This window comes from Heloderma suspectum, chromosome 14 (genome assembly GCF_057233095.1).
Source record: "Heloderma suspectum isolate Gila_16-S chromosome 14, 16-S_ref, whole genome shotgun sequence".
Lineage (NCBI taxonomy): Eukaryota > Metazoa > Chordata > Lepidosauria > Squamata > Helodermatidae > Heloderma > Heloderma suspectum.
This window is the reverse complement of record NC_139471.1, coordinates 20514504-20540331: the sequence shown is the minus strand read 5'-3', so window position 1 is coordinate 20540331 and position 25828 is coordinate 20514504. Positions and strand designations below refer to the sequence as shown.

At 48.3% G+C, this 25828-nt stretch overlaps 1 protein-coding gene across 1 annotated transcript in view; it reads left to right on the top strand.

Annotated features, from left to right (window-relative positions):
• SLC27A4 (solute carrier family 27 member 4) overlaps positions 1-25828 on the top strand; it is a 49377-nt gene that overhangs the window by 21554 nt on the left and 1995 nt on the right. Inside the window, exons 5-13 of the mRNA XM_084820687.1 lie at positions 1520-1678; positions 8368-8437; positions 9684-9775; positions 13750-13859; positions 16781-16990; positions 20432-20558; positions 21976-22113; positions 22864-23028; positions 25058-25204. Of these exons, the coding sequence (XP_084676813.1) occupies positions 1520-1678; positions 8368-8437; positions 9684-9775; positions 13750-13859; positions 16781-16990; positions 20432-20558; positions 21976-22113; positions 22864-23028; positions 25058-25204 (1218 nt within the window). The remainder of the gene's footprint in view (positions 1-1519; positions 1679-8367; positions 8438-9683; positions 9776-13749; positions 13860-16780; positions 16991-20431; positions 20559-21975; positions 22114-22863; positions 23029-25057; positions 25205-25828) is intronic.

Sequence of the window (25828 nt, the reverse complement as noted above, 5' to 3'; positions counted from 1 at the left end):
TTGAGCCTATTTTGGGACTGGGGGTCAGCACCTTAGATAGCTCCTTTAGAGTCCTGAGTGGTTGGGACTGAAATCCTGCATGGATTCACAGCCCCACTGAAATCGGAGCCGCCGGCCTCCATGGGGCTGGTCTGGTGGGGGGGGGGGAAGAGAATGAGAGCATGTTTTGGAGGAAACACAGAGAGACAGAGGTTCGAGCTGGCTGATACTGAAGCACTTTTGGGAGTCAGTATTTCTCCCTGGGGATCTGTTGTCGGGTGGTGGATCAGCGACTTGTAGAAGTGCCTCTTTGCCTCCACTTATGCTCTGCTTGTATAGTTACTGTGGGCAGGTACCAGAGTCCATGGTGCGGCCCAAACTATGGACAGCCAGAGGGATCTGTCAAACTCCCCTTCTCCCTGTGTTGTAGTTCCCTGGTGGGTGGAAAAATAGTTCTAGTGTCTCTCTCACTTTACAAACGTAAGGGCGCTTGCCTGTTATTTTTATTTCCTATTACATTTATATCCCGCCTTTTTTCCTCTCGCAAGGAACCCCAGGCAGCTCACGTGGTCCTCCTCCTCTCCATTTTATCCTCACAACATCCCTGTGGGGTAGGCTAGGCTGGGAGTCAGGGACTGGCCCAAAGTCTCCTGGTGAGCTTCATGCCTAAGTGTGGATTTTAAACCCGAATCTCCCGAGCCCCAGCCCAACACTCTAACTGCTACACTGGCTCTCCTATATGTGTAACATAAGAACATAAGACGAGCCCCACTGGATCCGACCCAGGGTCCATCTAGTCCACCATTCTGTTCACACAGTGGCCAACCAGCTGTCGACCAGGAACCCACGAGCAGAGATGAGTATGACAGCACCCTCCCGCCCATGTTCCCCAGCAACTGGTGTACACAGGCATACTGGCTCTGATCCTGGAGGTAGCATGTAGCCATCAGGACTAGTGGCCATTGATGTCCTTCTCCTCCAGGAATTTGTCCATCCCCCTTTGAAAGCCATCCAAATTGGTGCCCATCACGAAGTGAGCTCCATAGTTTGGCTATGTGCTGTGTGAAGAAGCCCTTCCTTTTACCTGTCCTGAATCCCCCACCAATCATCTTCATGGGAGGACCCCGTTGGGTTCTAGTATTAGGAGAGAGGGAGAAAAATGTCTCCCTCTCCACTGTTGCCACACCAGGCATAATTCTGTAGACCTCTGTCACGTCTGTAAATGCAGCAAATATTACAAAGATGGATATATAGTCATGACGGCAATATATTTCCTCCAGGTTCGGAGGTGTTATGCCTCTGAATACCAGTTACTGAGGAACAGCAGGAGGGTGCTGTCGTACTCATCTCTGCTTGTGGGCTTCCCGTTGGGGGCATTTGGTTGGCCAGCGTGTGCAAACAGAATACTGGACTAGAAGGACCCTTGGTCCTTCTCAGCATGGAGGGTACCAGGTATAGAATATGAACTGCACAGGCCACCATGGCAAAGAAAATGAATTCAGAGCGTCTTTTCCCTCTAACATCTGTTCTCCTTTCCTAGCCATGCAAGAGGTGCAGCCTTTGCTCGCGAAGTCCGTTCGCCTCTTCTGTTCCGGCAACTGGGAAGCGGAAAGAGTCCCACCTGGGACGGAACATTTGGACCCATTGATCGAAAAAGCATCTTCCCACCCACCGAATCCACCAGACAAGGGATTTCTAGGTATGCACCGGCACTGGAGGGGGGCTGTTTCTCTTTGGACACGGTGCCTTGTGGCGTGTCTCCGAACGAATCCAGGTTGCGTGTACGCACGCATCAGAACTCCAAGGATCCAGGCTTCAGAACCAGGGCTTCAAAAGAGCAATGTAAAAATTGCTAAACCAGCTACAGTTTTGACCAGCTTGGATGCTTATATGCACCTAGGTTAGTCACTGGTGGCCTAAAGCAGGGGTGGCCATATTGTGCATCTCCAAATGTTTTCCATAGCCAGTGGTGAGGGATGATGGGAGTTGTAGGCCAAAACATTGGGAAGACCACAAGTTGTCCACCCCTGGCCTAAAAGGAGTGAAAACACCAGCCTTTGACAAGCTTCTCTCTAAAGTTGCCCGGCAATGGTTCTTACCACTGGCAACTGGGCCGGTGGCTATTTACAGGCCTAGTCTGAATAGTGTCAGAACATGCCAGATCCTGGATCTGGGAAGGGACCATAGCTCAGTGGTAGAGCACATACTGGTAGAGCACAGAAGGTCCCAGCTTCAATCCCCGGCTTCTCCAGGAATGGCTGGAAACACTCCGGACGGAATTCCTGGAGAGCCATTGCTGCCAGTCAGTGTCGACACCATTGGACTAGATGGATTAAGGTTCTGACTCTGTGTAAGGAAGCGTCTTTTGTTCCTAACTGGATGAGACCTCCTCATCAGAGGAAGACGTCCACCGTGGGCTGCACCATGCACCAGGACCAGAGGGAGATGGGGCACCCAGAGAGAGCCTCTGAGATCATATCCCAAGACAACACCCTACCCAGGAAACCTGAAGAATCAGGGGGGCCTAATGTGTCCCAACTGGACTCATCCTCAGAATGTGGACACACACCCTCCTCCCGCCCCCAATACACAATTCCCACAGGGTCTTCTAGGACAGCAACGGTTGTGAATCCAAACTGAAGCTCAGGCCTGTTGGTACAGTGCTCACTTGGCAGCACAAGGTTTCCTATGTCAGAGTCCTACTCGGGAGGTGGAGCCAGGATCAGAAGTACAGTCAGATCAGGGCCCCACTGGCACATCAGGAAGGGTTGGGCTGTCAAGAGGCGCCCTAGTGGCCTCTTTCAGTCTACTCCAATAGCCAAGTCAAGACGCAGATGAAAGGATTCTTTTCAAGGCTTTAATCCTTGTACAGCTTAATGACTCTTTCAGACGCTAATCACCAGCGTCTAAGCAAGGAACAGCAGAGTAGCTTATGCTCCGAGTAGGCAGTTGGTCCCCGTTTGAAGGAGAGTCACTTGAAGACCCTGAACTTAGGGGCTTGGGAGAGATCCTCCCTCTTTCCCTTGGGTCCACGGGAGGCGGCCGTTGCTTGCGCGCCAAACGGGCACTACACCTCCTTTCCGCGCCCTCCATCGCTCATCGCTCCCTGCATCTGCGTCAAGCGTCCAGCAAGCCCCCCTCCCGCACCCTCTCACTGCCTGGGTCACTCTCTATCTCAGGAATGGGCAGGAGGAATCTCTGCCAGCTGCTGTGCCTGTGAGGGATAAGCGGGCTCCTCTCCCACGGATTGTTGCTCCTCCTCAGAATCAGAACCGCTCTGGGGCTCTATGGGCTCAGTTTCCACCCTGACATGGGCAGCCAGGCTGAGTTTTTACACTCTCAGTTGCTGCTCTGATGTTGCTGATGCAGGGGATACTGCTGGACAGCTCCCCTGCCTGGCTCGGAAGGCTGGAACAGGACAGACAGCAGGGAAGAGGGGTGCTTTGACTCTTCACCCCCTCCCCAGCTGGTTATGGGGTGTGTCTTGACTAAGCCATGTGCTGTGGGTTTGGCTCATTTCCCCATTACCGGTAGGGACGGATGAATTTTGTTAAACCCATTCTGTCTGCATTTCACGGATTGTTGGGGGCCTTTCCTACTGTCAAGGGCTCCTTGGTGGGCTCTCTCAGTCTAATCCAGTAGCCAAGTCCAGACGCAGACAAAGGGATTCTTTTCAAAGCTTTATTCTTCTTTTACAACTTAACAACTCTACTGGTAGCAACTAGATCTGAGCAGCAGCATCCCTATGCCCTAAGTTGGAACAGTTGGTCCCCGTTTGAAAGGCAATTGCTGGCAGACCCCTGAATATAAGGACTAGGGAGAATCCCTCCCCTTTTCCCTTGGATCCTCTGGGCACAACCGTTCTTTGAGCGCCAACCGGGCGCTACGCCTCCTTTCCGCGCTCTCCATTTGGCGCCGCTCTCTGCGTCTGCGCCGCGCATCCAACCAGTCTGCTATCGGTGCTGGGTCACTCCCTGGACTGCTTTCTAATCTAGGAATGTTGGCGGGAGGAATCTCTGTCAGCTGCGGGCCCTGGGAAAAAGGGGCGCGCTCCTCTCCCAGGAGCGACTGCTCTTCCTCCGAATCAGAACTACTCTGGGATTCTATGGGCTCAGTGTCCACCCTGACACGTACCATCTTCTGCTCATTGATGGAATTGGATTTTTTCCAGTTTCCTGAATTTGCACAAATTTGTACTTGTAAAAATGCGCGAATCCCCCCAAATTTTGCAACCCCCCAAATGCGCAAATCCCCCCAGACGTGCATGTTCATGCTTTAGCCTATGGGGAAATGCACATTTTCCGCCAGTTTTTTTTTTTAAATTACATATTTTTCTACGACTAAATTTGCATAAAATTCAAGAAAGTAAAAAAAAAAAAGTGTTCACAAGTCCCCAGAATCTGTGTGACTCAGGAAAAGCCAGGCTGCTGAGGAATCTATGAGTCAGATTAATAGAAATCTGAACACATTTGATTCCGTTGCAGATTTCTCTGACATCCCTAATTGTCAGCAGTTTAGGGAGCAATCCTGTGGCTGCTAGACACTGTCTAGAGGGCCATAGGATTTTTCAGTTTCTGGGAACCGTAGCTGGAGCCAGGGTTCCAAATGCAGTTCCCAGAAACCACGCTCCCCTGCCACCTCATAGCTGGCATGGTTCTCTCCGCACCAGCTACGTCTCTGTGCTCAGAAACAGAGAGCAGAGACGGAGAATAGGGGGTGGTCCTGGGGTGGGGAGGGAAGGAGACCGCGGAAGCCACGTTATGTAGCTTCCTCTGCATTGTGCGGCCTCCTTCCCTCCCCCTCCTTGAAACCATGGCTAGATAGCCTAAATGGGCCATCTAGCCAAAAATGCAGGGCTGCCGGAGCACGGAGGCAAGGATCACGGATCACCTCCATGCTACAGCCACTGGTTTGGATACTTGGCGGCCTCCAACTTCTGAGGCTGTTGATTGTCTCAATAGGATCGCGCCCTTACTTATTTTTTTGTTGTTTAATTCCCTCTTCTAAATCAGATCCTGGAGAAAAAGCAGTGCATTGGGATGCAGTCAGAGCATGTCCAGAGGGACTTGACAGCTCTAAAACTGTTACATGCCTTCACTTTTAAGCAGCCGCGGTATTGCTTCCGATCTTTTCCTTGTAGGAGACTCTGTACTTTCCACCACGGTTCATGGGGCATTCATGGCAGATCTATAGAAGGTCCATGTCTATTTAATTGCATTAGCCAAAGGTCATAGGTACCTTCCAGTAAAAAGCAAACATTGCAGACAGTCATTTGCTCCAAAGCGGTCCAAAGTTTGCCTCGAGCGCAAGGGACAGAAGTTCTTTTCACAAATGTGTCTCTAAGAAATTCTCAGTAGCTTTTGCAAATAATACTGTCCAGGAAGTTACAGACTCACATCTGTACCTGCAGGAGGGCAGCAAATTTTCTGGGACTAGGTAAAAATCCTGGGAATTGTAGTGGGGAGAAAGGAGTGAGGGGCAAGCTTGAGATGATCTTTGGTGTGTCATTCAACCTCATGTAGCCGGATCGAGACCATGGCATAGCAGAGGAGTTTGACCCCATGGTCACGATTGGAATCAGGCTTCCCTGCATCAGCTGTTTGCAATGGGAGGAAAGCACGCATGGGGTCACAACTACCCATGGATTGTTTAAGAACAAGCCATAGGTTGCAACACTGGGTTGTTCCTCCCCCAGCAACCCACAATTCCGTGTTTGGACGTCACACTAAACAGCCCAAAGATGGAGTGTCCCTGGGTTGTTTAGCTCCTTGGGAATGGGTGGGTGGGACCCAGCGCCCTCACTCCTGCTTGTTCTTGACTTGTTGTTGTTCAGTTGTGTCCGACTCTTCGTGACCCCATGAACCATAGCACGCCAGGCCTTCCTGTCCTGCACTCTCTCCCGGAGCATGCTCAAGTTCATATTCATTGCATCGGTGATGCTATCTAGCCATCTCATCCTCTGCCGTCCCCTTCTCCTTTTGCCTTCAGTCTTTCCCAGCATCAGGGTCTTTTCCAGAGAGTTTTCTCTTCGCATTAGGTGGCCAAAATATTTGAGCTTCAGCTTCAGTATCTGTCCTTCCAATGAGCACTCTGGGTTGATTTCCTTTAGGATGGGCTGATTTGACCTCCTTGCAGTCCAGGGGACTCGTAAGAGTCTTCTCCAGCACCACAGTTCGAAAGCATCAATTCTTCGGCACTCAGCCTTCCTTATAGTCCAGCTCTCACAGCCATACATTACTACTGGGAAATACATTACTACTGACTATCCATGCATTAAACAAACCATGGGTGGTCGTGACGTCAAACTGGGTCACCTGCATCAGTAGAACCTTTCCTCTCATTGAGACTAGCGAGCGTGGAGAGACCCGATGCTGGTTGGGACCACAGCAGGGACAAAAGGTTACATCCCTCCTTCCCCAGGCCATGACCTTGATCTGGCTAGCCCCCAACCCAATGCCTATTTCTTAAACAAAGATCAGCAGTGCAAGGCCCAGCTACGAGACAAACGTCGTGTCTCGTTTGGCCGCGAGAATTCTGTGTTCAGAACAGGGATGGGGGAACCAAGGATATTTGGGCTCGCTGAAATTCTCCGAACTTGACTTCAAAGCTCGGTTCGGCTCACTCCCGCTCTTGTTTGCAACCTGTTTTGGGGTTCATTCGAATGCGAAAAGTTGCACATTGTTCACAAGTTGCGCGTTTGGGGAGAGTTGCGCATTGTTAAAGTTGTGCATTTTTCAAGTGCACATTTTGTGAACATGAACGCATGCTCAGGAATTGGCGAACGTTTTCAGAGCACATGCGTGGCTGTCCACATTCAGGGTTGCGAATGGGCAGTGGAGGCTGGTGGCTCCGATGTGAATCCACTCTGAGCTTCAGTCAGAGCCTACCATAACTCTAAAGCAGCTATCCCCCAAATAGGTTCAGCACCTTGGGTTGCTCCTTTAGAGTTCTGCCTGGTTCTGACTGAAACCCGGAGTGGATTGACAGCCCCCCTGACATCGAAGCCACCACCCTCCACTGCGAACCGGGCATTTTGAGTGTTTTTCATACGGAACAATATTCCCATGCATCCCTCATTCGAGATCTCTAAACCCTTCTGCCCCTCATAGATTCCAAGTGTCAGTTGTGCTTGTGCCCAGGCCCCAAAACTGCTGAGTCCTCCTCAGAGGAGGCGAAGGGCCCCACTGCAGCCACACAGACCAGGAACTCAGAGGTGTTATTGCCTTCTGAAGGAATCTCGTGGGAAGTTCTATACCATCTTCCCACCATCACGTGGGAAGTTCTACACCAGTGGTAGACAAACAGTGTCCCTCGCGATATTGTTGGACTACAACTCCCATCATCCCTGACCATTGGTCATATAGGCTGGGGCTGATGTGTATTGGATTCCAATACCATCTGGATGGCTCCAGGTTACCCATGCCTGTTCTAGGTCCTCTTTGTCCCTTGCCAACCAGGTTCCCTTTTGGCTACATCCCGTTCACCCTCCATTGCCTCCTCAGGCACACGGTGGTGGTGATGGTGGTGGAAATAAAGTAGCTGGTTCAGCATGCAGCAGCCAGATTGTTAACTGGGACTAGAAGGTCTGCACATATAAGACCAACTCTGGCCTGCTTGTACTGGCTGCCTATTTGCTTCTGAGCTCAATTCAAGGTGCTGGTTTTAACCTATAAAGCCCTACACAGCTTGGGACTGAAATACCTGAAGGCACGCCTCTCCCGAAATGAACCTACCTGTACTTTATGTTCTGCATCTAAGGTCCTCCTCCAGGTTCCTCCTCCAAGGGAAGCTCGGAAGATGGCAACAAGGGAGAGGGCCTTCTCCCTGGTGGCCCCCCATCTGTGGAACAAGCTCCCCGACGAGTGCCAGCGTTGTTATCTTTTTGGCACAACATAGTATCATAGAATAGTAGGGTTGGAAGGGGTCTACAAGGCCGTCGAGTCCAATCCCTGCTCAATGCAGGAATCCAAGTTAGGTTAAGACCTCTCTCTTTTCCCAGGCCTTTGGCAGCACATGATGCGTTTTAATAGGTCCTGGATGTGTCTTTAGTCATGAGTGACTGTTCAGAGTTGTTTCTTAGTTATATATTTGTGTACATTTTCTGTGTGCTTGTATGTAAATGGCTTTTTAACTTTGTATATTGTATTTTAATGTTTTAACTTCTGTAAACCACCTAGAGAGCTTCGGCTGTGGGGCGGTATAGAAATGTAAATCGTCGTCATCATCACTAAGTTTAAGTTCCCCAACAAAATCGACTTGGCTTGATTGCTATAATACTGAGCACAGCACCTACATTTTATTTTTGACGCTGAACACAAGTCCCCCCAGTGTTGTTAAGGCAGCAACAAATGTGACCCTGAAATCTCTCCCCATCCTTTTGCCTTCCAGATAAATTGTTTTACATCTACACGTCAGGCACGACTGGGTTGCCCAAGGCCGCGATCATCGTCCATTGCAGGTCAGCAAAATGATGGGGGCGTGTTGTGTGCATTGTGGGGTGTCTTTAAAAAGATTGCAAGAAGCAGAAATGTTGCTCAGTGAGCGCTCAGTAAAACAAACTCAATCCGTTTAAAAATTCCTCATTTGACGTAAATCTTGGTTGCTTTGCTGAACCTCAAGTTTGTGATCTTATTAAGCCGCGTTTGGATCGTACTGTTTTGCCGAAGGGCAATTCTGAATCCACGGCATGACTGCAGTCCCTCCGTTCTTGACCCGGGTTCTGCTTTTTGATCTTGATCACTGAGACTTACAACATTTTCCTCGCCCTCTCGATCACTGGGTGATTTTGAGCCAGTCACTGATCCTCAGCCTAACCTACCTCACAGGGTTGTTGTAGGATAAAATGGAGAGGAGGAGGAGGAGAATCATGTACGCCGTCTTGCAGGATATAAATGCAACAAATAAATAAATGTTCAGCTGAAGTCCAACACATATGGAGGGAGCCATGTTGGGGGAGGCTGCTCTAACCATTATAAGACGCTGCCTCCAACTCATTATGCCACAGCTGGCTGAAGGCAGTTCCTCCCGCTCAGGGAGCAGTGTTCAGGGCCCGTCTCTGGGCATCAGATGTGGGGTAGTGGATCTGAGTGCCCTGTTGCTTGACTCCACTTCTCCTCTACTTGTGTATTTCTACACGAAGTGAAGGGGTTGACAAAACCAGCCCTGGCAGTTTTCACAGCTTGGGGGAGCGTGGAGCGCTCAGTGTTTATCACAGCAAACGTGGCCGCCCCGTGGCAATCGGTAGGCCAGTGAAATGCAGTTATGCACAGACTAGCTCGGGGCTTCTGTGTATACACACACACACGAGTTGCAAAGTAGGAAAGAAAACCCTGAGTTGCTCAACAACAAGAGCTGCGCATAACTTCCCCAACTTGACGTTTTGACATCCAGGTGTTTTGACGGCTGGGGGTGATGGGACTTGCAGTCCAACCTATCTGGAGGGCGCCACCTTGGGGATGCCTGTCATAAATCGTGAAAAAATCCAACCTGAAAGCTAAAGTTAATACCTGCAACAGTCCTTTTGTCCTGCAAAACGCTTTATCTGACGGGATGGGGTGTTTTTGCTGTACGCTCTGCTCTGTTTACTGTGTGCAATGAATCAGTGGCAATATTTAAAAGAGAAAAGGCCTCAGGCCAATATACTTCTGTCTCCTACTGGACTGCATCAGGCCTTGATAACACCGAGGTCCCTGTTTCGTCTCCAGGTATTTCCGTATGGTCACCCTGGTGTTTAACGGCTTCCGCATGACGCCCAACGATATCGTCTACGACTGCCTCCCCTTGTATCACTCGGCAGGTAACTCAAGCACACCGTGCACTTCTTTCTTAAGCACTTCCCCTCCCAAAAAACCCCCTTGGGGACCCTACTGATGGGTACAATGAAGATGTCAGGGTGGAAATTGAGCCCATAGAGCCCCAGAGCAGTTCTGATTCTGAAGAGGAACAGCAATCCATGAGAGAGGAGCTCGCTCATCTCTCACAAGCACAGCAGCTGGCAAAGATTCCTCCTGCCAGCATTCCTGGGATAGATAGTGATCCTGGCAGTGAGAGAGCGCTGGAGGGGGGCTTGCTGGATGCTCGGTGCAGACGCAGGGAGCGGTGACAGATGGAGGGCGCCAAAAGGAGGCACCCGTTTGGCGCGCAAACGGTCGTGTCCCGAGGACCCAAGAGAAAGAGGGAGGATCTCTCCCTAGCCCATAAGTTCAGGGTCTTCCCGTGGTTCCCCTTCAAACGGGGACCAACTGCCTTACCTGGAGCTTAGGCTACTCTGCTATCTTTCTCCAGTGCTGTTCCTTGCTTAGTCGCTAGTGATTAGCATCTGAAAGAGACATAAAGTAATAAAGGAATAAAGCCTTGGAAAGAATCCTCGTCATCTGTGTCCTGAGTTGGCTATCGGAGGGGACTCCAAGAGGCAGCTAGGGCGCTCCTGTCAGCAGTGATAAAAAACCCATTGATAGAAACCCGTCTTGGATGCCCCGACAGATAAAAAAGGAACCGTTTAGGAACTTGCTACGCTGGCCTTTGTCAGCCTAGCGCCCTCCAGAGGTTTTGGACCTCAAGTCCTATCAGTCCCAGTCAGAAAGGCCAATAGCCAGGAATGCTGGGAGTTGTAGTCCAAACCTTCTGGAAGGCGCCAGGTTGGGGAAAGCCCACCCTGTACCATGCACACAACTATCTGGAGCCCCAAACTGGAACATCTTCTGCCTTCCTCCCAGTTGCTTCTGGATAAGCTTTGCTGCATAAGCCCGTGATTTTCGTGGTTTTTCAAGCAGGAGCCACTTTGGCCCGAGGCACGGCCACTGAGGCCATGTAGAGGCCTTTCTCGGGCCGTGGGGGGTCTCTCGTCTTCCGGTCGAGGGGTGACACCGGACCCAGCTGGAGGCTTTTGTGGGCCTCTCCTCCCCACTTCCCTCCAGGTCACCCCAGCAAGGCCTCTCCAGTCAGGCAAATCCCGCCAGGCCCACTGCGTCCTTGGACTGGGGTGAATCTTTGCCTCTTGGGCTCCTCCCCTGCCACCGCTAATTGGCTGGTTGCTCCGGCATTCTCCCCTTCCCCGCCCCACGCGGCCAGCCTAGAGCCAATGAGCAGCAAGGCGCCTGACTCCTCAGCCCCGGAGCCTCCTCTGGCAGCCCGGCTCCCAGCAGCCGGCTCGCCGCAAAAGCAAACAAGGCGACCATAAACAGAACGCTGGTTATTGAGCGTACTGGAAATGTAATCAATAAAGAGATGAATAAAACCGAGAGCCCCTGCCGAGAGTGAGCCACTACTGCAAAAAGAGAGAAAAAGCGAACGGGAAATGCAGAAAGAGGCACGCTTGGGGTGACTGGGAGCTCCCAGTGGCCCTCAGACCTTACAGTGAAGAATACGGCAATAAGTCCTTATTTCTCAGTGGCTGCTAAGCGTTTTGGGTAGCAACATCTCTGCAGGCTAGGCCTAAGGCCTGGCCTAGAAGGGCCCAAAGTGTTGATGTAAAACTGCTCATGTTTCCAGGTTACTTGAAGGGCCACCTCCCCCTCTACCAACTTGCCCGCACTCTGAGATCAACATCAGAGGCCCTGCTTGCCTGTAAAAGCAATTAGGCTAGTGGGCACAAAGAACAGGGCTTTCTCGGTCGTGGCCCCCCGCTTGTGGAACTCTATTCCAGTTGATGTCTGCACGGGCCCATCATGACAGGCCTTCAAGCAGGCCCTAAAGACTTATTTATTTATCTTGGCCTATAATTGAAGCTAGGACTTTTATCGGGCACCGTGGTGTATATGGCATTATTTGGTTTTGACTGGATTTTTGTTTATCGCTGGTTTTTTGTGGTTTAATATTTTTGTAAATTCAGGAGGATTTTCTCTTAAAAGGTGGCTTATGAATCTTTTAAATAAATAAATAAATAAATAATGTTGGGTCAACGTGTTCTTGGACTGCAGATGCAGGAATGGTGGTAGGGGAGAGGGGAATTGATTTACTTTATTGAAACCTTAATATCCCATTTTTTTGGTGGATAACCCTCACAATGTGCATGTCTGAATTGTTCTACCAATTAGCATGAACCAAGAACCCTTCTCCCTGTCATCTAGTTCTCTGCATGTGGGACAGTTTGTTTGTTTTAAATACGGGGGCAGTCAAATTACATGATTTGACTGCCCCAACCTGCAGTCTGAAGTGGCGCAGTCCAAAATTAATGGAAATATACTTTTATTTCCTACCTTTCTTCTGTGATGGAACTCAAAGTGGGATCCACAGACCTCCCAGGCCATCTCCTCTCTTGGCACTGGCCTGACCCAGGCCTGCTTAGCTTCAGCTGTAGGTGGCTGTACCAGAGCTGGCTCTATATTTGGGGCAAATGGGGTGCTGACCCACTTGTAGAAGAGAAATCCCAGTAGGGACATTTGTTCCAGTGCATGGCACGCAGCTGACAACTGCCACGCATGATCTTCCCTTGCCCTCCTCCAACAATCTCAGTAGAATATTGAGTTTCTGCCCTGCCCTCTGCCCCACCGGCCCCAATGGGCACCAGCCACCACTGGACTGTCCCATGTGCCTTCAGACCACGCCCTGGACCTAGGGTGGCCAGGTGTCCTCTTTTACAGTCCTCTCTTTGAAGGGCTGACAGAGGGCCATCCTCTGTTTGAAGGCATCCTCTATTTCAACTTTCCCCAACTGGGTGTGCTCCAAATGTGTCGGACAGCAAGCCCCATCGTTCCCAGCTAGTATGGCCAAAGCTGGGGAATTATGGGAGCTGCAGTCCAACATAACTGAAGGGCACCAGGTTTGAGGAAGGCTGCTGTCTTTGAAGGGCTGTTATGTTCAATTCCAATTTAAAGGCCAAGAACCGCAAGAATTGTGACCCGTCAAGGGTGAGAACTTGGACAGCAGGCTGAACAGGCAAGCACACAGATCCCCTGGTCACACTCTTCCACAGTTTGGTGAGATGCTCTGTATTTCTATTTGACTTATAAGAGCAATTTCTAAATTTGCCTCTGTACATATAAGTTAGGGATGATAAGCACCTTAAGATGTCTGGCAGCTCCAATCCTGAATCAGAGTTGGAACAGCTAGATCAGAACCTGGGAGAGGGACCTTCCCTAGAGCCTCAAGTCACTGGGAGAGGTTCCTCCAAAGGCCTTGAAAAGCAGATGGCCCAGGGTGAGTTGCTGCCTTCTCCCTCTACCGTCAGTACTCAAGTTTACGAGGAGAAGGAGGAAGAGGGGCGTGACTTGAGAGAAGCTAGGGCACGTTGCAAAGCGGGAAAAGTTAGGGGCAGGGCTCAGACACTCCGCGAAGATAGCCACTCCTAGAAGCCAACGTAGGAGGGAGCCACCCTAAGGGAGGGGCATCACTGCAAAGCAAGTTTGGCCGTGAGGTTCACGGGCAAACTGTTGGCAACTTCACCACCCTCCAGTTCATCTCCTCTGGTTAAAGATCGCAGATTAGAGCTCGGGTGTGAGGTCTGTGAGCTTCCTTGGATCTGCATTTGTAGAAAGGCTGGTCTTTAACAAACTAAAGTCGTATTAGCCTGAAGCATTGACTGTTTGTGGTGTTGCCTGTGAAGGGGAAGGACAATCCAATCCTGACAGCACATGCAAATGCGATGCAAATCACTGTCCTCTGTTTTGGCGATTCAGAAGTGACCGCCCTGCCTGGGCCTTTGCATAGATTGGGCCGGAGCCCAAACAAGAAGTGACACGTTTGGCTTCTCATAAGCCGGCCGGTCTTCACCATGTGAGTCCCAGATGTCTTCCTGCATCATGGTTTTTCCCTCTTGGTCTTCCTTCCTAGGTAACATAGTTGGGATAGGCCAATGCCTCCTGCACGGAATGACTGTAGTTATCCGGAAGAAGTTCTCAGCTTCTCAGTTCTGGGAAGACTGTGTGAAGTACAACTGTACGGTGAGGCAGGGGTGAGACCCAATGTGAGTGGTGGGGTGGGCTGGGCTAGGAAATTGATGCCGGTGTTTTTTGGGTCAAAGGTGGACAAGACTTTGGGTCAAAGGTGGACAAGGCTTGTGGGATCTGCTTTGGGGTTTTTTAACTAGTGGCTGAGGGCGGTGAGGGAGCCAGGTGCAAAATGGTGGATGAAGGGGCGGAGTCACTTACCCACTGCACTCCCATGAGCCGTACGCTGGGATGACTTGCATATCACTCCCGCTAATAGTGAACTTGAGTGGTGAGTGCCGACAGCTACGTAGCAGAAACGGAGCCACCGAGAAGCAAGTTACTGGCACGCTCAGGGGAACCCCAAGAATTGCAGAAGCACACAGTTGATTTAAACAAACAAAACTTAGGGGGGCAAAGGCCTCCAAAAACAAAACCAGCCCAATAAAAATGAAAAACAGCCAAAGATATTCCAGTATCAAGCCAGGTTAAAATACAATCTAAAACAAGGCTAGGCAACCTGTGGCCCTCAGCCTAATTTTAAAAGCAAGTGATCAGTTCGGACCTCTGGCAAGAGTGATTTGTCCCTCTTCCAGCAACCTGCTAGGCCAGGAGGAAGAGGAATATGGAGAGACAGAGGGTGGCAGAAAGAGAGAGGGTGCTTCCAGACAAGGCTTTTACCTTGCAGTTGCCCTGCCTCAAACATGGAATTTTTAAGAGGTGGTCTTCCATTTGTAATTCTCCCGTGTTTTCCCACTGCTTTTCCCATCTTTTTGTCTTGCTGCAAAAGATCTGTTAAAGAGGGAAAGATGAAATAGCTGCACAACGGCTTGGTTCGCACGTAATGGCAACCCAGAATGTGGGTTGACTATGGGGTGTCGTTGAATTATGGGTTGTTGCTGAATTGTAGGTTGTCATTATGTGCACTCCCGACTCTATGGTTTAAATGTGGGTGGTTAGCCATGAACAACCAAGGAAGAAAACACATGGTTTGTTGTTGCGTTATGAACTCTGGGTTGTTTGTGGTTAACAACCCATAGTTAAACCATAGTGGAGGGTTTGTATGTAAGGACAACCCATGATTGTACAACAACCTAGGATTCAACAACAACACATACTCAACCCGTACTCTGGGTTGTTACGTGCAAACCAGGCCAATGTCTTTTGATTGGTAGCACTAGGAACCCTTTGTCCAGAAGCACCCAGAAAGAAAATGTGGTGGCCTTGCTCACTTTTGGCTTTGCTCCTGCCCACCATTGACTCCGGCGTCGCCCAGCACCAGCAAGCAGTCTTAGATAGATTCCCCTGAGGGAATGCAACTCTCTATAGAAAGAAGGTTCCCCACTCTGATCTAAAACTGGACCAGGCCTTGAACTGAGTCTCAGAGGCCTTGCTTGCTGGCCCGCCTTTAAGACTAACTTTTTAGTCCTTTTGACGGTGGCCCCATGTTTATGGACCCGCCTCCCAAGGGATAAAGACTTGGCTCCATCAGTACAGGCTTATAAGTGGGCCTTAAAAACCTGTCCCGTTCGAGTTGCTTTTAGTTGAGACACTGAGCTGAATGTTTAACTCTGTCGGCTTCAGATTCTTTCGACTGCTTTTATATGAGCATGCTGTTGGCTTGCTTCTGATCACTATTTTAAATGATTGTATTTTATCAGAATGTGATCTTTGTAGTTTTATATATTTTTCCCTATGTAAACTGCCTTGTGAGGGCTTTGCTCTAAAAGGCAGATTAGAAATATCTAAAATAAAATAAAAAGCTAAAACCGTCATCGTCATCTTAATAACCTTGGCTAATATAAAGATCTTCACCAGGCGCTAAAAAGACACTGGAGATTCATCCCCGGGCTGGGGAACCATTCCAGAATCAGGGAGCCGAAACTTGGAAGGCCCTATTGTAGATCACCACTGACCTCGCCCGTAATGATGGAGCCGCGTAGGAGGGCCTCTGAGGATGATCTTAATATCTGGGCAAGATTTTGTCCTGGCAACAAAGTGATCAGCTCCTGCCTTGTTCTCTTCATAGGCCTCCCCCACCCTCAGATACTCATGTTTGGTTTATAGGTGCGTCCCGGGTCTGAAACGTTTGGAGCTGAGTGAACTAAAACACTGACACCTTTGAAGGAAGAGCAGGTGTCAGGGTTCCCCTTATGACCTGGACCCCCTGATCTCTTGCCTCCGTAAGAGTCCCACCTTCCTTCTTTTAAACTTCCCTTTCCCAGTAATGTGGGGTTTAGGCTGTAGGTGTGGGGTGACTGAAACCTCAGACACCTGCATGTTAACCACAGCAGTTTACTGGTAAATTAAAACAAGCCAATTACAACTGAAGGTATTTACAGAACAAGGCTGAGTGATACTTTAAGAGAAAATAGAGGTTGCAAAAACGCAAGTTCCTCTAACGTAGCTGCACTTAGACTTCTCCAGGCAGCTTCTTCCTGCTTCCTCTTCATACTCTGGTCTTCCTCCCTGTCTGGTCTGCCTCCCTCTGTCTCTCTCCCACTCTCTCCCTGGCTCTCTCTCCCTTTATATCCCCTCTTTTCCCAAAACCGAAGGTACTGTTTCAAACCTGGAGAAATGAAACCTAACTCAGAAAAATGAAACCTAACCAGGGAAATGAAAGTATTCCTCTCAGGGATACCCCCTCCCAACACACACAAAAACAGGCCTTTTTCCTTGACTCTGTAGGTCTCAAACCTTCATATCAGGGTACAAATTTATCAAATAAATCACAGATCAATTTCAGCCCACAAGGCCTCCCCATCTGGCCCGCAAAGGCCTTAGGTGAGCCCCGCTCCCAAACGCCCCCCCCCACCAAGGAGACAGACTCTATTGTTTCAAAGACGGAAGACTCTACAGGTCCAAATGTCGATGCCAACAGCGGCGTGTCCCATCCTTTCCCTGACTCCTTTTTCTTCCTCTTCCACCTCCTTCAGGTTGTGCAGTACATCGGGGAGATTTGTCGGTATCTCTTGAACCAGCCGTCACAGGAGGTGGAACGGAAGCACCGGGTACGGATGGCCTTGGGCAATGGCCTGCGTGCCTCCATTTGGAAGGAGTTCACCGAGCGCTTCGGCATCCCCCAGATCGCCGAATTTTATGGTGCCACAGAATGCAATTGCAGCGTGGGCAACTTTGACAACAAGGTAGGAGGCTGCCTTCCAGTCGGGGTTTACAGAGGGTGTCTTCACAATGCGCCTTGTGGAAGTTGGCAGTCACCCAAGGGATCGCCACTGCTAGTTCTGTGGTCCCTTGAGGCTTTCAGGGGAAGCTGGTAGCATCTGATAGCAGTTCAACCAAGGCAAAAAGGAAATAGAACCTTAGATAGTTCAAAGTAGGTCCTGCTGGCCAGAATTCTCTCCTACTTCAATAAGAGGATATTGTCTCAGCAGGGAGCTAAAGCCAACTGAAGCCTTATGTGGGTTGACTAGACCTGGAGGACTTAACTGGACTGTTTAAAGGCCTTGCCTGATTTTGTAGCCTGAGATTTCTTTGAGGCTGGGGAGATGGAATTTCCACTGGAGACTCATCCTCTGAACTAGAGGATGAAGCAGGGCTGTATCCTCTGACCGGGAGAGCCCTGATTGTCCTAACCCCAAAGAAGTATCCTGTGTCTCATCCTCATCAGAATCCTCTGCTGCACACTGGAAGATCCAAGCACTGGGGGTCATGACACACTTCAGCTCTTTTTCATATCTTTTGTTTATTGAGGAGACTTTCCCCCTCTGTAAAGGTCTTCGAATAGCAATGGTCACCTCTCTCACACTTATTTTATTATTTTTATTTATAAGGCACCTATGAAACAAGTTCTCTACGTGTCATACAGTTAAAAAATAAAACACTATAAATTTCTAAAATCCCAACACACTAAAAACAGTTATTTAGTTATTTAATTTCTATACTTCCCAGTAGCTGAAATTCTCTGCATGCAGGAGCAATAACCAAAGCCAATATGATAAAAATACAATACAAAGTCAATACTGTAGAATACAGTGAAAAAACGAGGAAATAAAACCAGCCAAGAAATAAGAGCCAAGAGTTAAAACCACCAACATATAAGAGGGACTAAAATAGAAATGATCTAAAAGGCCTGGGAGAACAACAAAAAAAAAAGTCTTAACCTGGTGAGGGAAAGAAAACAATGTTGACACCAGGCAAATTTCCTTTGAGAGAGCATTTCATAACTGGGGGGCCACCACCAACAAGGCTGTCTTTCTAGTTGCCACAGCCTGGCCATCAAAATGAGGCTGCACGTGGAGCAGGGCCTCCATAGGGGACTATGATCTGTAGGGTAGGGGTGGTCAAAAGGTAGATCTCCAGATGTTTGGGACCAGCTCCCAGAAGCCCCTGTCAGTATGGAAAATGGTCAGGAATGCTGGGATTTGAAGTCCAAAACATCTGGAGATCTACTTACTGCCCACCACTGCCATAGGTCACAGATGGACATACGGGAGGACCTCAGTATCCATCAGATACTGAGGTCCCAAGCACTGAAGAGCTTTATAGGTCAAAACCAGCACTTGATATTATACAGCACCAAGCTAATAATGTTGGATGGAGAGCCAGGAATGGAGTGCAGGTACAGCACACCTGTTCATGGGGGACACCAAAGTACATCAAGGCTGAAATGAATCTGGCAAGGTCCTGTCATGGAAAGATTAGATCAGGGATGGGGAACCTTCTCCAGATATTGTTGGACTCATAAAATTCCCATAAAAACACCTCTCTCCCCAACACTGGCAACCTATTATAATTAATTATTTGTTGTTGTTGTTGTTGTTGTAATTATTTAAATGTCTCTTTCCTGCTGCAAAAAGCAGTTTTGAAATGACTTACACACCCAAATACAGAAACTCATAATTAATATAACAGAAAAACCCAAAATCAGTATATATCACAATCAGCACAATAAAACAAATAAACACCATAAAAAACATAATTGAAAAACAATACAACATGAAAAGTGTTCATCCACAAATACATAAAATCTACCACTGCTCATGGTCTAGAATGAATACCACAAAAACAGCCCACAGCAGTTGGGCCAAATGAATGTCGAAACGCCTGGGAAAATATGTGCATCTTTGCCTGGCGCCAAAAACATGGCAGTGTTAGTGCCAGGCAAGCTTCCTTGGGGAGAGTGTTCTGCAAACACGGGGCAATCACAGAAAAAGCCTTTTCCTGAACTGTCACCCCTTGAGCTTCCCTCAGAGGGGGCACACAGAGACGGACTTCTGAAACTGACCTCAGGGACCGAGTAGGTTCGTACAGGGAGAGGCAGTCCTTGAGATATTGGGGTCCCGAGCCATGTCGGGCTTTATAGGTTAAAACCAGCACTTTGGCTTCGTCCTGGAAACAAATTGGCAACTAGTGCAGGCAAGCCAGAACCGGACTAAAGAATGGAAGGACATGAGAACGGAAGAAGAGCCCTGCTGGATCAAACCAAGGGTCCATCTAGTCCAGTGTTCTCTTCCCACAGTGGCCCACAAGCTGTCGACTGGGAACCCACAAGCAGGAGATGTGTGCAACAGCACCCTTCCGCCCATGTTCCCCAGCAACTGGTGTACATAGGCTCACTGCCTCTGGTACTGGAGGTAGCATACAGCCATCAGGACTAGTAGCCATCGATAGCCTTCTCCTCCATGAACTTGTCCAATACCCTTTAAAGCCATCCAAGTGTGTGGCCATCACTACATCTTGTGGTAGCGAATTCCATAGTTTAACTCTGTGCTCTGTGAAGAACTTTTCTGTTCATAGTGCCTAGCCCTAGGAAACAAGCTGGCTGCCAAATTTTGCACTAGCTGCAGTTTCCAAACTGTCTTCAAAGGCAACCCAACATAGAACACACTGCAGTAATCCAACCTTGAGATTGGTTATTTATTTATTCCTTTATTTATTATATTTCTATAGCCAAAGCTCTCTGGGCAGTTCACAACAGTTAAAACCATAAAATACAAAAGGATAGAATACAATATAAAAAATCAAAAGTTTAAAACTGTAGCATAAAAATAAAAATAATAACCAAATAGAACCTAGCCACAGTGCAAGGATTTAAAATGCAATACCAGATTTAAAACAGAAACTGAAAAGCTTGAATGAATGAATGAATGAATGCCTGGAACCAGGTTATTGGAATGCAGGCTATTGATGCCAGGCTGTTCCTCGTCACAGTCTTCAAGACGACTCTCTTCCTTTACTTTTTCACTGGCCAGAGACAACCGCTATACTCAAAGCAAAGAGAATTCGAGTTCTAATCAGTGGAGGCTGCTGGCTCCTATGTCAGTAGGATGGTGAATCCGCCCCAGGTTTCGGTCAGAACGAGTCAGAACTCTGAAGGAGCTGTCCAAGTTCCTTCTGCACATTGGATTGCTCCTTTAGAATTCTGACTGGTCCTGACTGAAACCTGCAGTGGATTCACTGCCCTACTGACATCGGACCCTCCAGCCTGGCTCCAGTAGAGCAGCTCCGTTGACACAATTATGGCTCATGGAAACATTTTCCTTTGGATGTCTGGAGGGATCTGGGCCGGAAGAGGAATCTTCCATTTCCCTGCCAACTTCACTTCTCCCCATTTCTCTCCTCTGCAGTTCGGATGTTGCGGCTTCAACAGCAGACTGTTTCCCAACATTTACCCTATCAACCTAGTCCGAGTGAACGAGGACACGATGGAGCTCATCCGGGGACCAGATGGACTCTGCGTTCGCTGCAAACCAGGTGAGGTAGTGTGGTGGTTCGAAGAGCTATCGGGTAATCCTAGAATTGGTGTCTGCCAAATGGGAGGCTGCACCTGCAACCCTGCGAGGTAGGACAGGCATCCTTTGTCCCTGTTCTTCTCTTTGTTTATTGATTTATTATTTATCTATATGTACCACTGGCCATAATATCTCTAAGTAACCTCTAATTGGTTGTCTTTATACCAGTGGAAGAAGGATCTGTTAGGCAAAAGCAGCAAATAAATGGGACTTATTTTGCATACGCTTGCAAGTTAATTAATATTTGCATCATCGATGATGCCTCTGCAGCTGTTTCCCTCATCTTAGTTCAGTGCTTTGGTATGCAATGAGGAAGTACCTTGGAGCGGCCTTTTCCAACAGTAGATGCTGGCTGGGGCTGATGGGAGTTGTAGTCCAACAACATCTGGAGGGCACCACATTGGGGAAGGCTTTCTCGGAAGAAAGCAAGGATTGCCAAGGATCTGTCATGCTGCAGCCCTATCCAGCTGTTGCTTACCTCTTTGCCCAGGTCAAGAGCCAGCCCCTTTGCACCAGAGTCATGCGCTTTTTTCTGTGACATCGTTAATGTCCCGCATAGTTATTCTGCCCTTCCTGTGTTTCTGATACAAGCTCTAGCTTTTCAGTAAGAACATAAGGAGAGCCATCCTAGATCAGACCAAAGTGGATCCATCTCATCCAGCATTCTGTTCACACAGCGGCCAACCAGCTGACCACCAGGAACCTACAAGCAGGACATGAGTGCAACAGCACCATCCCACCCATATTCCCCAGCAACTGGTATACAGAGGCGTACTGCTTGTGATACTGAAGGTAGCATAGAGGCATCAGACTAGTGGCCATGGATGTCCTTCTCCTCCAGGAATTTGTCCAGTTTCCTTTTAAAGCCATCCAAATGGGTGGCCATCACTACACCTTGTGGAAGTGAATTTAATACTTTCAATATGTGCTGTATGAAGAAGTCCTTCTTTTTATCTGTCCTGAATCTCCCCCCAGTCAGCTTCATGGGAGGACCCCTTTGAGTTCTGGTATTATGAGAGGGGGAGAAAAATGTCTCCCCGTCCACTTTCTTCACACCATGCATAATTCTGTTCACCTCTGTCATGTACACCTTCCTCTCCTTTTTCCCAAGCTGAACAATCCCAGATGCTGTAACCTTCCCTGACAGGGGAGTTGCTCCAGCCCCTTGATAATTTCCGTTGCCTTTTCTGCACTTTTTCCCACTCTGTGATATCGTTTGTTAGGTCCAGTGACCAGAACTGTACACAGTATTCCACATGTACATAGATTTAGGCAATATGATATTGGGAGTTTTATTTTCAATTCATTTCCTAATTGTGCCTAATATAATGAGCATCATGATATCACATGATCCCCTTTTCTTCCCTCTCTGCCTGCAGGGGAGCCAGGCCAGTTGGTTGGCCGCATCATCCAAAGTGACCCTTTGCAGCGCTTTGATGGCTACTTGAACAATGAGGCCAACGCTAAGAAGATTGCCCAGAATGTTTTCACAAAAGGCGACTCTGCCTACCTCACAGGTGAGCTTTTCTGCTTACAGTGGTTCTTAGCTGTGGACAGTCCATAGCATGAAGGTTATTAGAGGAGGGGTGGGAGGAAAGTAGATCTCTGGGTGATCTGCAGTGGATTGGGAAAGATTTTTGACTCCCATTGTTAACAAAAACAGCAACAGCAGAATGACTCCCCATTCCACATTCCTAAGTTATACTGCAGAAATGAAGAAAGTGGTGTGTCGGGGGGGGGGGGTGAGAGAGAAGGAGAGGGAGAGAGAGAGAGAGAGAGAGAGGATTTTTGTGTGTTAATGAAATGAGCTCTGTCCAATTCTGGCATTCCAGAAAAATTCTTGGGTTCAGAATTCTTTAATTCTAAGTGGATGTCTTTTGCACCAGGCAGATCTTGGGGTTCTAATAAAAAAACAAAGTCATTCCTACAATACTAAAGTCTGCCCTGCATTAGAGAAGGCATTATGCCAAGGTAGATACCCTGGCTTATGAGTTGATTTACATAGCCCCTCAGCCAATCACTGGAGCACCTGAGTTGGAAGGCCCGCCACTATCTGTCCATCAGGGGTCCTGATGCTTTGTTCCTTCCTTGAATAGGAATGGAAGATTGGAGCGCTCTTTTTAATTTCATTTTTAAAAGCACCTTGAGATCATTCGCTGCCAGGTGTTGTCGTCAGCCAACACAAGGTAACAAAAGAGTTGATTGCCAAGGACTGAAATCTCACATTCTCCTGGTGTCTTTCTCTCCCCCTCCCTCCCTCCCTTCAGGTGATGTGCTAATCATGGACGAGTTGGGCTACATGTACTTCCGAGACCGCACTGGAGACACTTTCCGCTGGAAGGGCGAGAACGTCTCCACGATGGAAGTGGAGGGGACGCTCAGTCGCATCTTGAACATGACCGATGTTGTGGTCTACGGGGTGGAAGTTCCAGGTAATTGGCAACACAGGGAACGAGCTTCCTTTTCTGACCTTGCTGTCCTCTTCTTTTCAGGGCTGAATCAAGAACTACCAGTAGGTCACTGGGTGATTTGCAGTAGATCAGCAGGAGTCTCTGACTCCCAATTGTTCGATAATAGCGACAGCAAACCCCCGCCCCCCCTCAACACACACTGAATTGAGGCTGTTAGAATTTGTAGATTTGTACTTCTATGGGTTTCTTCACATGGAGCTTTCATCCTGCTATTGATATTGGTTACTCATAGACATTTGTGGGTCCTTTACATGATGACATCATCAACCTCCAGGGTGTCTCCCGCACTAAATGACCTTTATTCCATTTTTTAAAAGATCGGAGATAATGAGCTTTCAAATTACCACGCTTGAGTTCCGCTTGAGTTCCCTTGTGAAAAGAGGAAAACTCTCAATAAATAGGAGCTAGACCACAGTGCCATCTAGTGGCTGTATAATGAAACCTATCGAAGAGTCAGATAAAGGGGCAACGGAGGGGGGAAAGGGGGGAAGAAGTGCGTGTAAAGGGAGTCCGTTGTGATCCTGCATTTAAAACGGAAGCAGAAAGCCCTGTTTTAAATCCAGGATTTTAGGCTGGGGTAGAGATGCTCTATGTCATTCATTCATTCATTCATTCATTCTCTATTACAGGAATTTGTACCCCACCTTTCAGGATAAAAATCTTTCCAAGGCAGCTTATAAGTAGGATAAAGTTATATCAATAAATTCAACGTGAAAACCTTTCTAGTGAATGGCTTGTAGCGTGTAATAGGCAATTGGCTCCGCCCTCTAAGCCACCATTTTGGATCTGGTTCTGCCTCCTTGAGCCACTATTTTGCACCCAGCTCTGATTGGTGGACCCCCAGAGTCCTGGTAAAAAAAATTAAGTGGATCCCGTAAGCCTGATGTCTGCCCATACCTGTTACAAGCTCTGGGGATAATTCTCGGCCCTTTTGGTACCTGGGCTTGTGTGTCACCAAAAAAGAGGAAATGTTTCACCAGAAAAGTGGACAAAAGAGGACAGTTTTGCATTAAAACTCATACACTTATAAGCTTATCAGTTATAATTTCAGTAGAAGTGCAGGACATTGCAACTTAGTGGGGAAGACCGTGACCAGGCAAGGTTCAGCCTGCTGTTCACCTGATAACTGTTGATGGCAATGGGATTCACTTCCACAGGATGTAGTGATGGACACCCATTTGGATGGCTTTCAAAGGGGGTTGGACAAATTCCTGGAGGAGAAGGACATCCATGGACACTAGTCCTGATGACTCTGTGCTACCTCCAGTATCAGAGGCAGTGAGCCTTTGTGCACCAGTTGCTGGGGAACATGGGTGGGAGGGTGCTGTTGCACTTGTGTCCTGCTTGTGGGTTTCCCGTGGGCAGCTGGTTGGCCACTGTGTGAACAGAATGCTGGACTAGATGAACCCTTGGTCTGATCCAGCACTGCTCTTCTTATGTTCTTATGGTCTTATGCGTTTTAGGGTCTGTATTTTCACATCTTGACTGTTTTATGCTGGAGTGTTTGTTTTTGTATATGTTTGCAAGCCACGAAATCCATTAATACAAACGAGGTAGAAACGGATTTGATAAATTAAGGGTGTGGAAACTTTATCAGTTGGAGGGCCTAATCCTATTTCGGATAAGTCTTCAGGGGCTGCATTCCAGGGGTGGGTGGGGCTGAAGACAAAAAGGGGTGTGGCCAAAGGCAAAAGGGGCTGGGCCAAATGACCCGTGTGTTTTAGCTTACAGCTCTTACTGTCGGTAACTCAGCTTTAGGTATTTCAAGCTTTCAGAATGGGGAAGAAACTACACAGGAGCCCATTGTTTGGTGGTCAGGGAAAAGGAGCGGGGCCATTTTGGGAAACTTGGAGGGCTGGATTTGGCCCTCAGCCCCAAGGTTCTGCACTCCTGTGATAAATAAATAACTCCACCCTCAGGGGCTTTCTGTTGACATGCCTCATCTAGGCCAAGGAAACAGAAGATGTCACAAGTGTTTCTCGTATTTCAGGCACTGAAGGGAAGGCTGGAATGGCCGCCATTGTTGACCCTGACAACTCCTGTGACTTGGAGAGCTTTGCTGAGGAAATGAAGAAGGCTCTGCCCACGTACGCACGGCCCGTTTTCCTGCGGCTGCTCTCAAAAGTGCACAAGACAAGTGAGTTCCTCCGAATTTTTTTTTTTTTAAGCATTTTATTTTTCAACTTGCGTTTTCTTAGGTGTTTCTCAGAGGCCTCAACAGCATAAAATCAATATTTCAGCTTTGTCCAACCCGGTGTCTTCCAGATGTTTTGGACTTCAACTCCCACCAGCCCTAGCAAACATGGCCAATGGTCAGGAATGCTGGGAGTTGTAGCCCAAAACATCTGGAAGACACTGGGTTGGGGGAGGCTGCAGTAGATAAACAAAACACAGCACACAGAAAAATAGCACTATGTCTGCTAAGATGCGTGGGTCGCTTTTCTGGAACGTAGTTAGTATCTCATAAAATTACCCCGTCCCTCCAACCCCAATATTCCCAAATACAGTTAGCGCCAGTGAAAAGACTAAAAAAAATCAGTGTAACATCAATGACAATAAATTTGATTGATTGATTGATTTGATTTGTACTCCTGCCTTTTTACCAAGAAAAAGGCACTCAAGGAAGGTTACAATCGCTGGAACTAAAAAAAAATCAGTAAAAACTTGGTTTAAGCAATAGTAAAACAAATACATTACAAACACAATTAAAAACAACAACAGAATAAAAATAGCATCCAGCCCAGCAGACCAGCTTACAGGC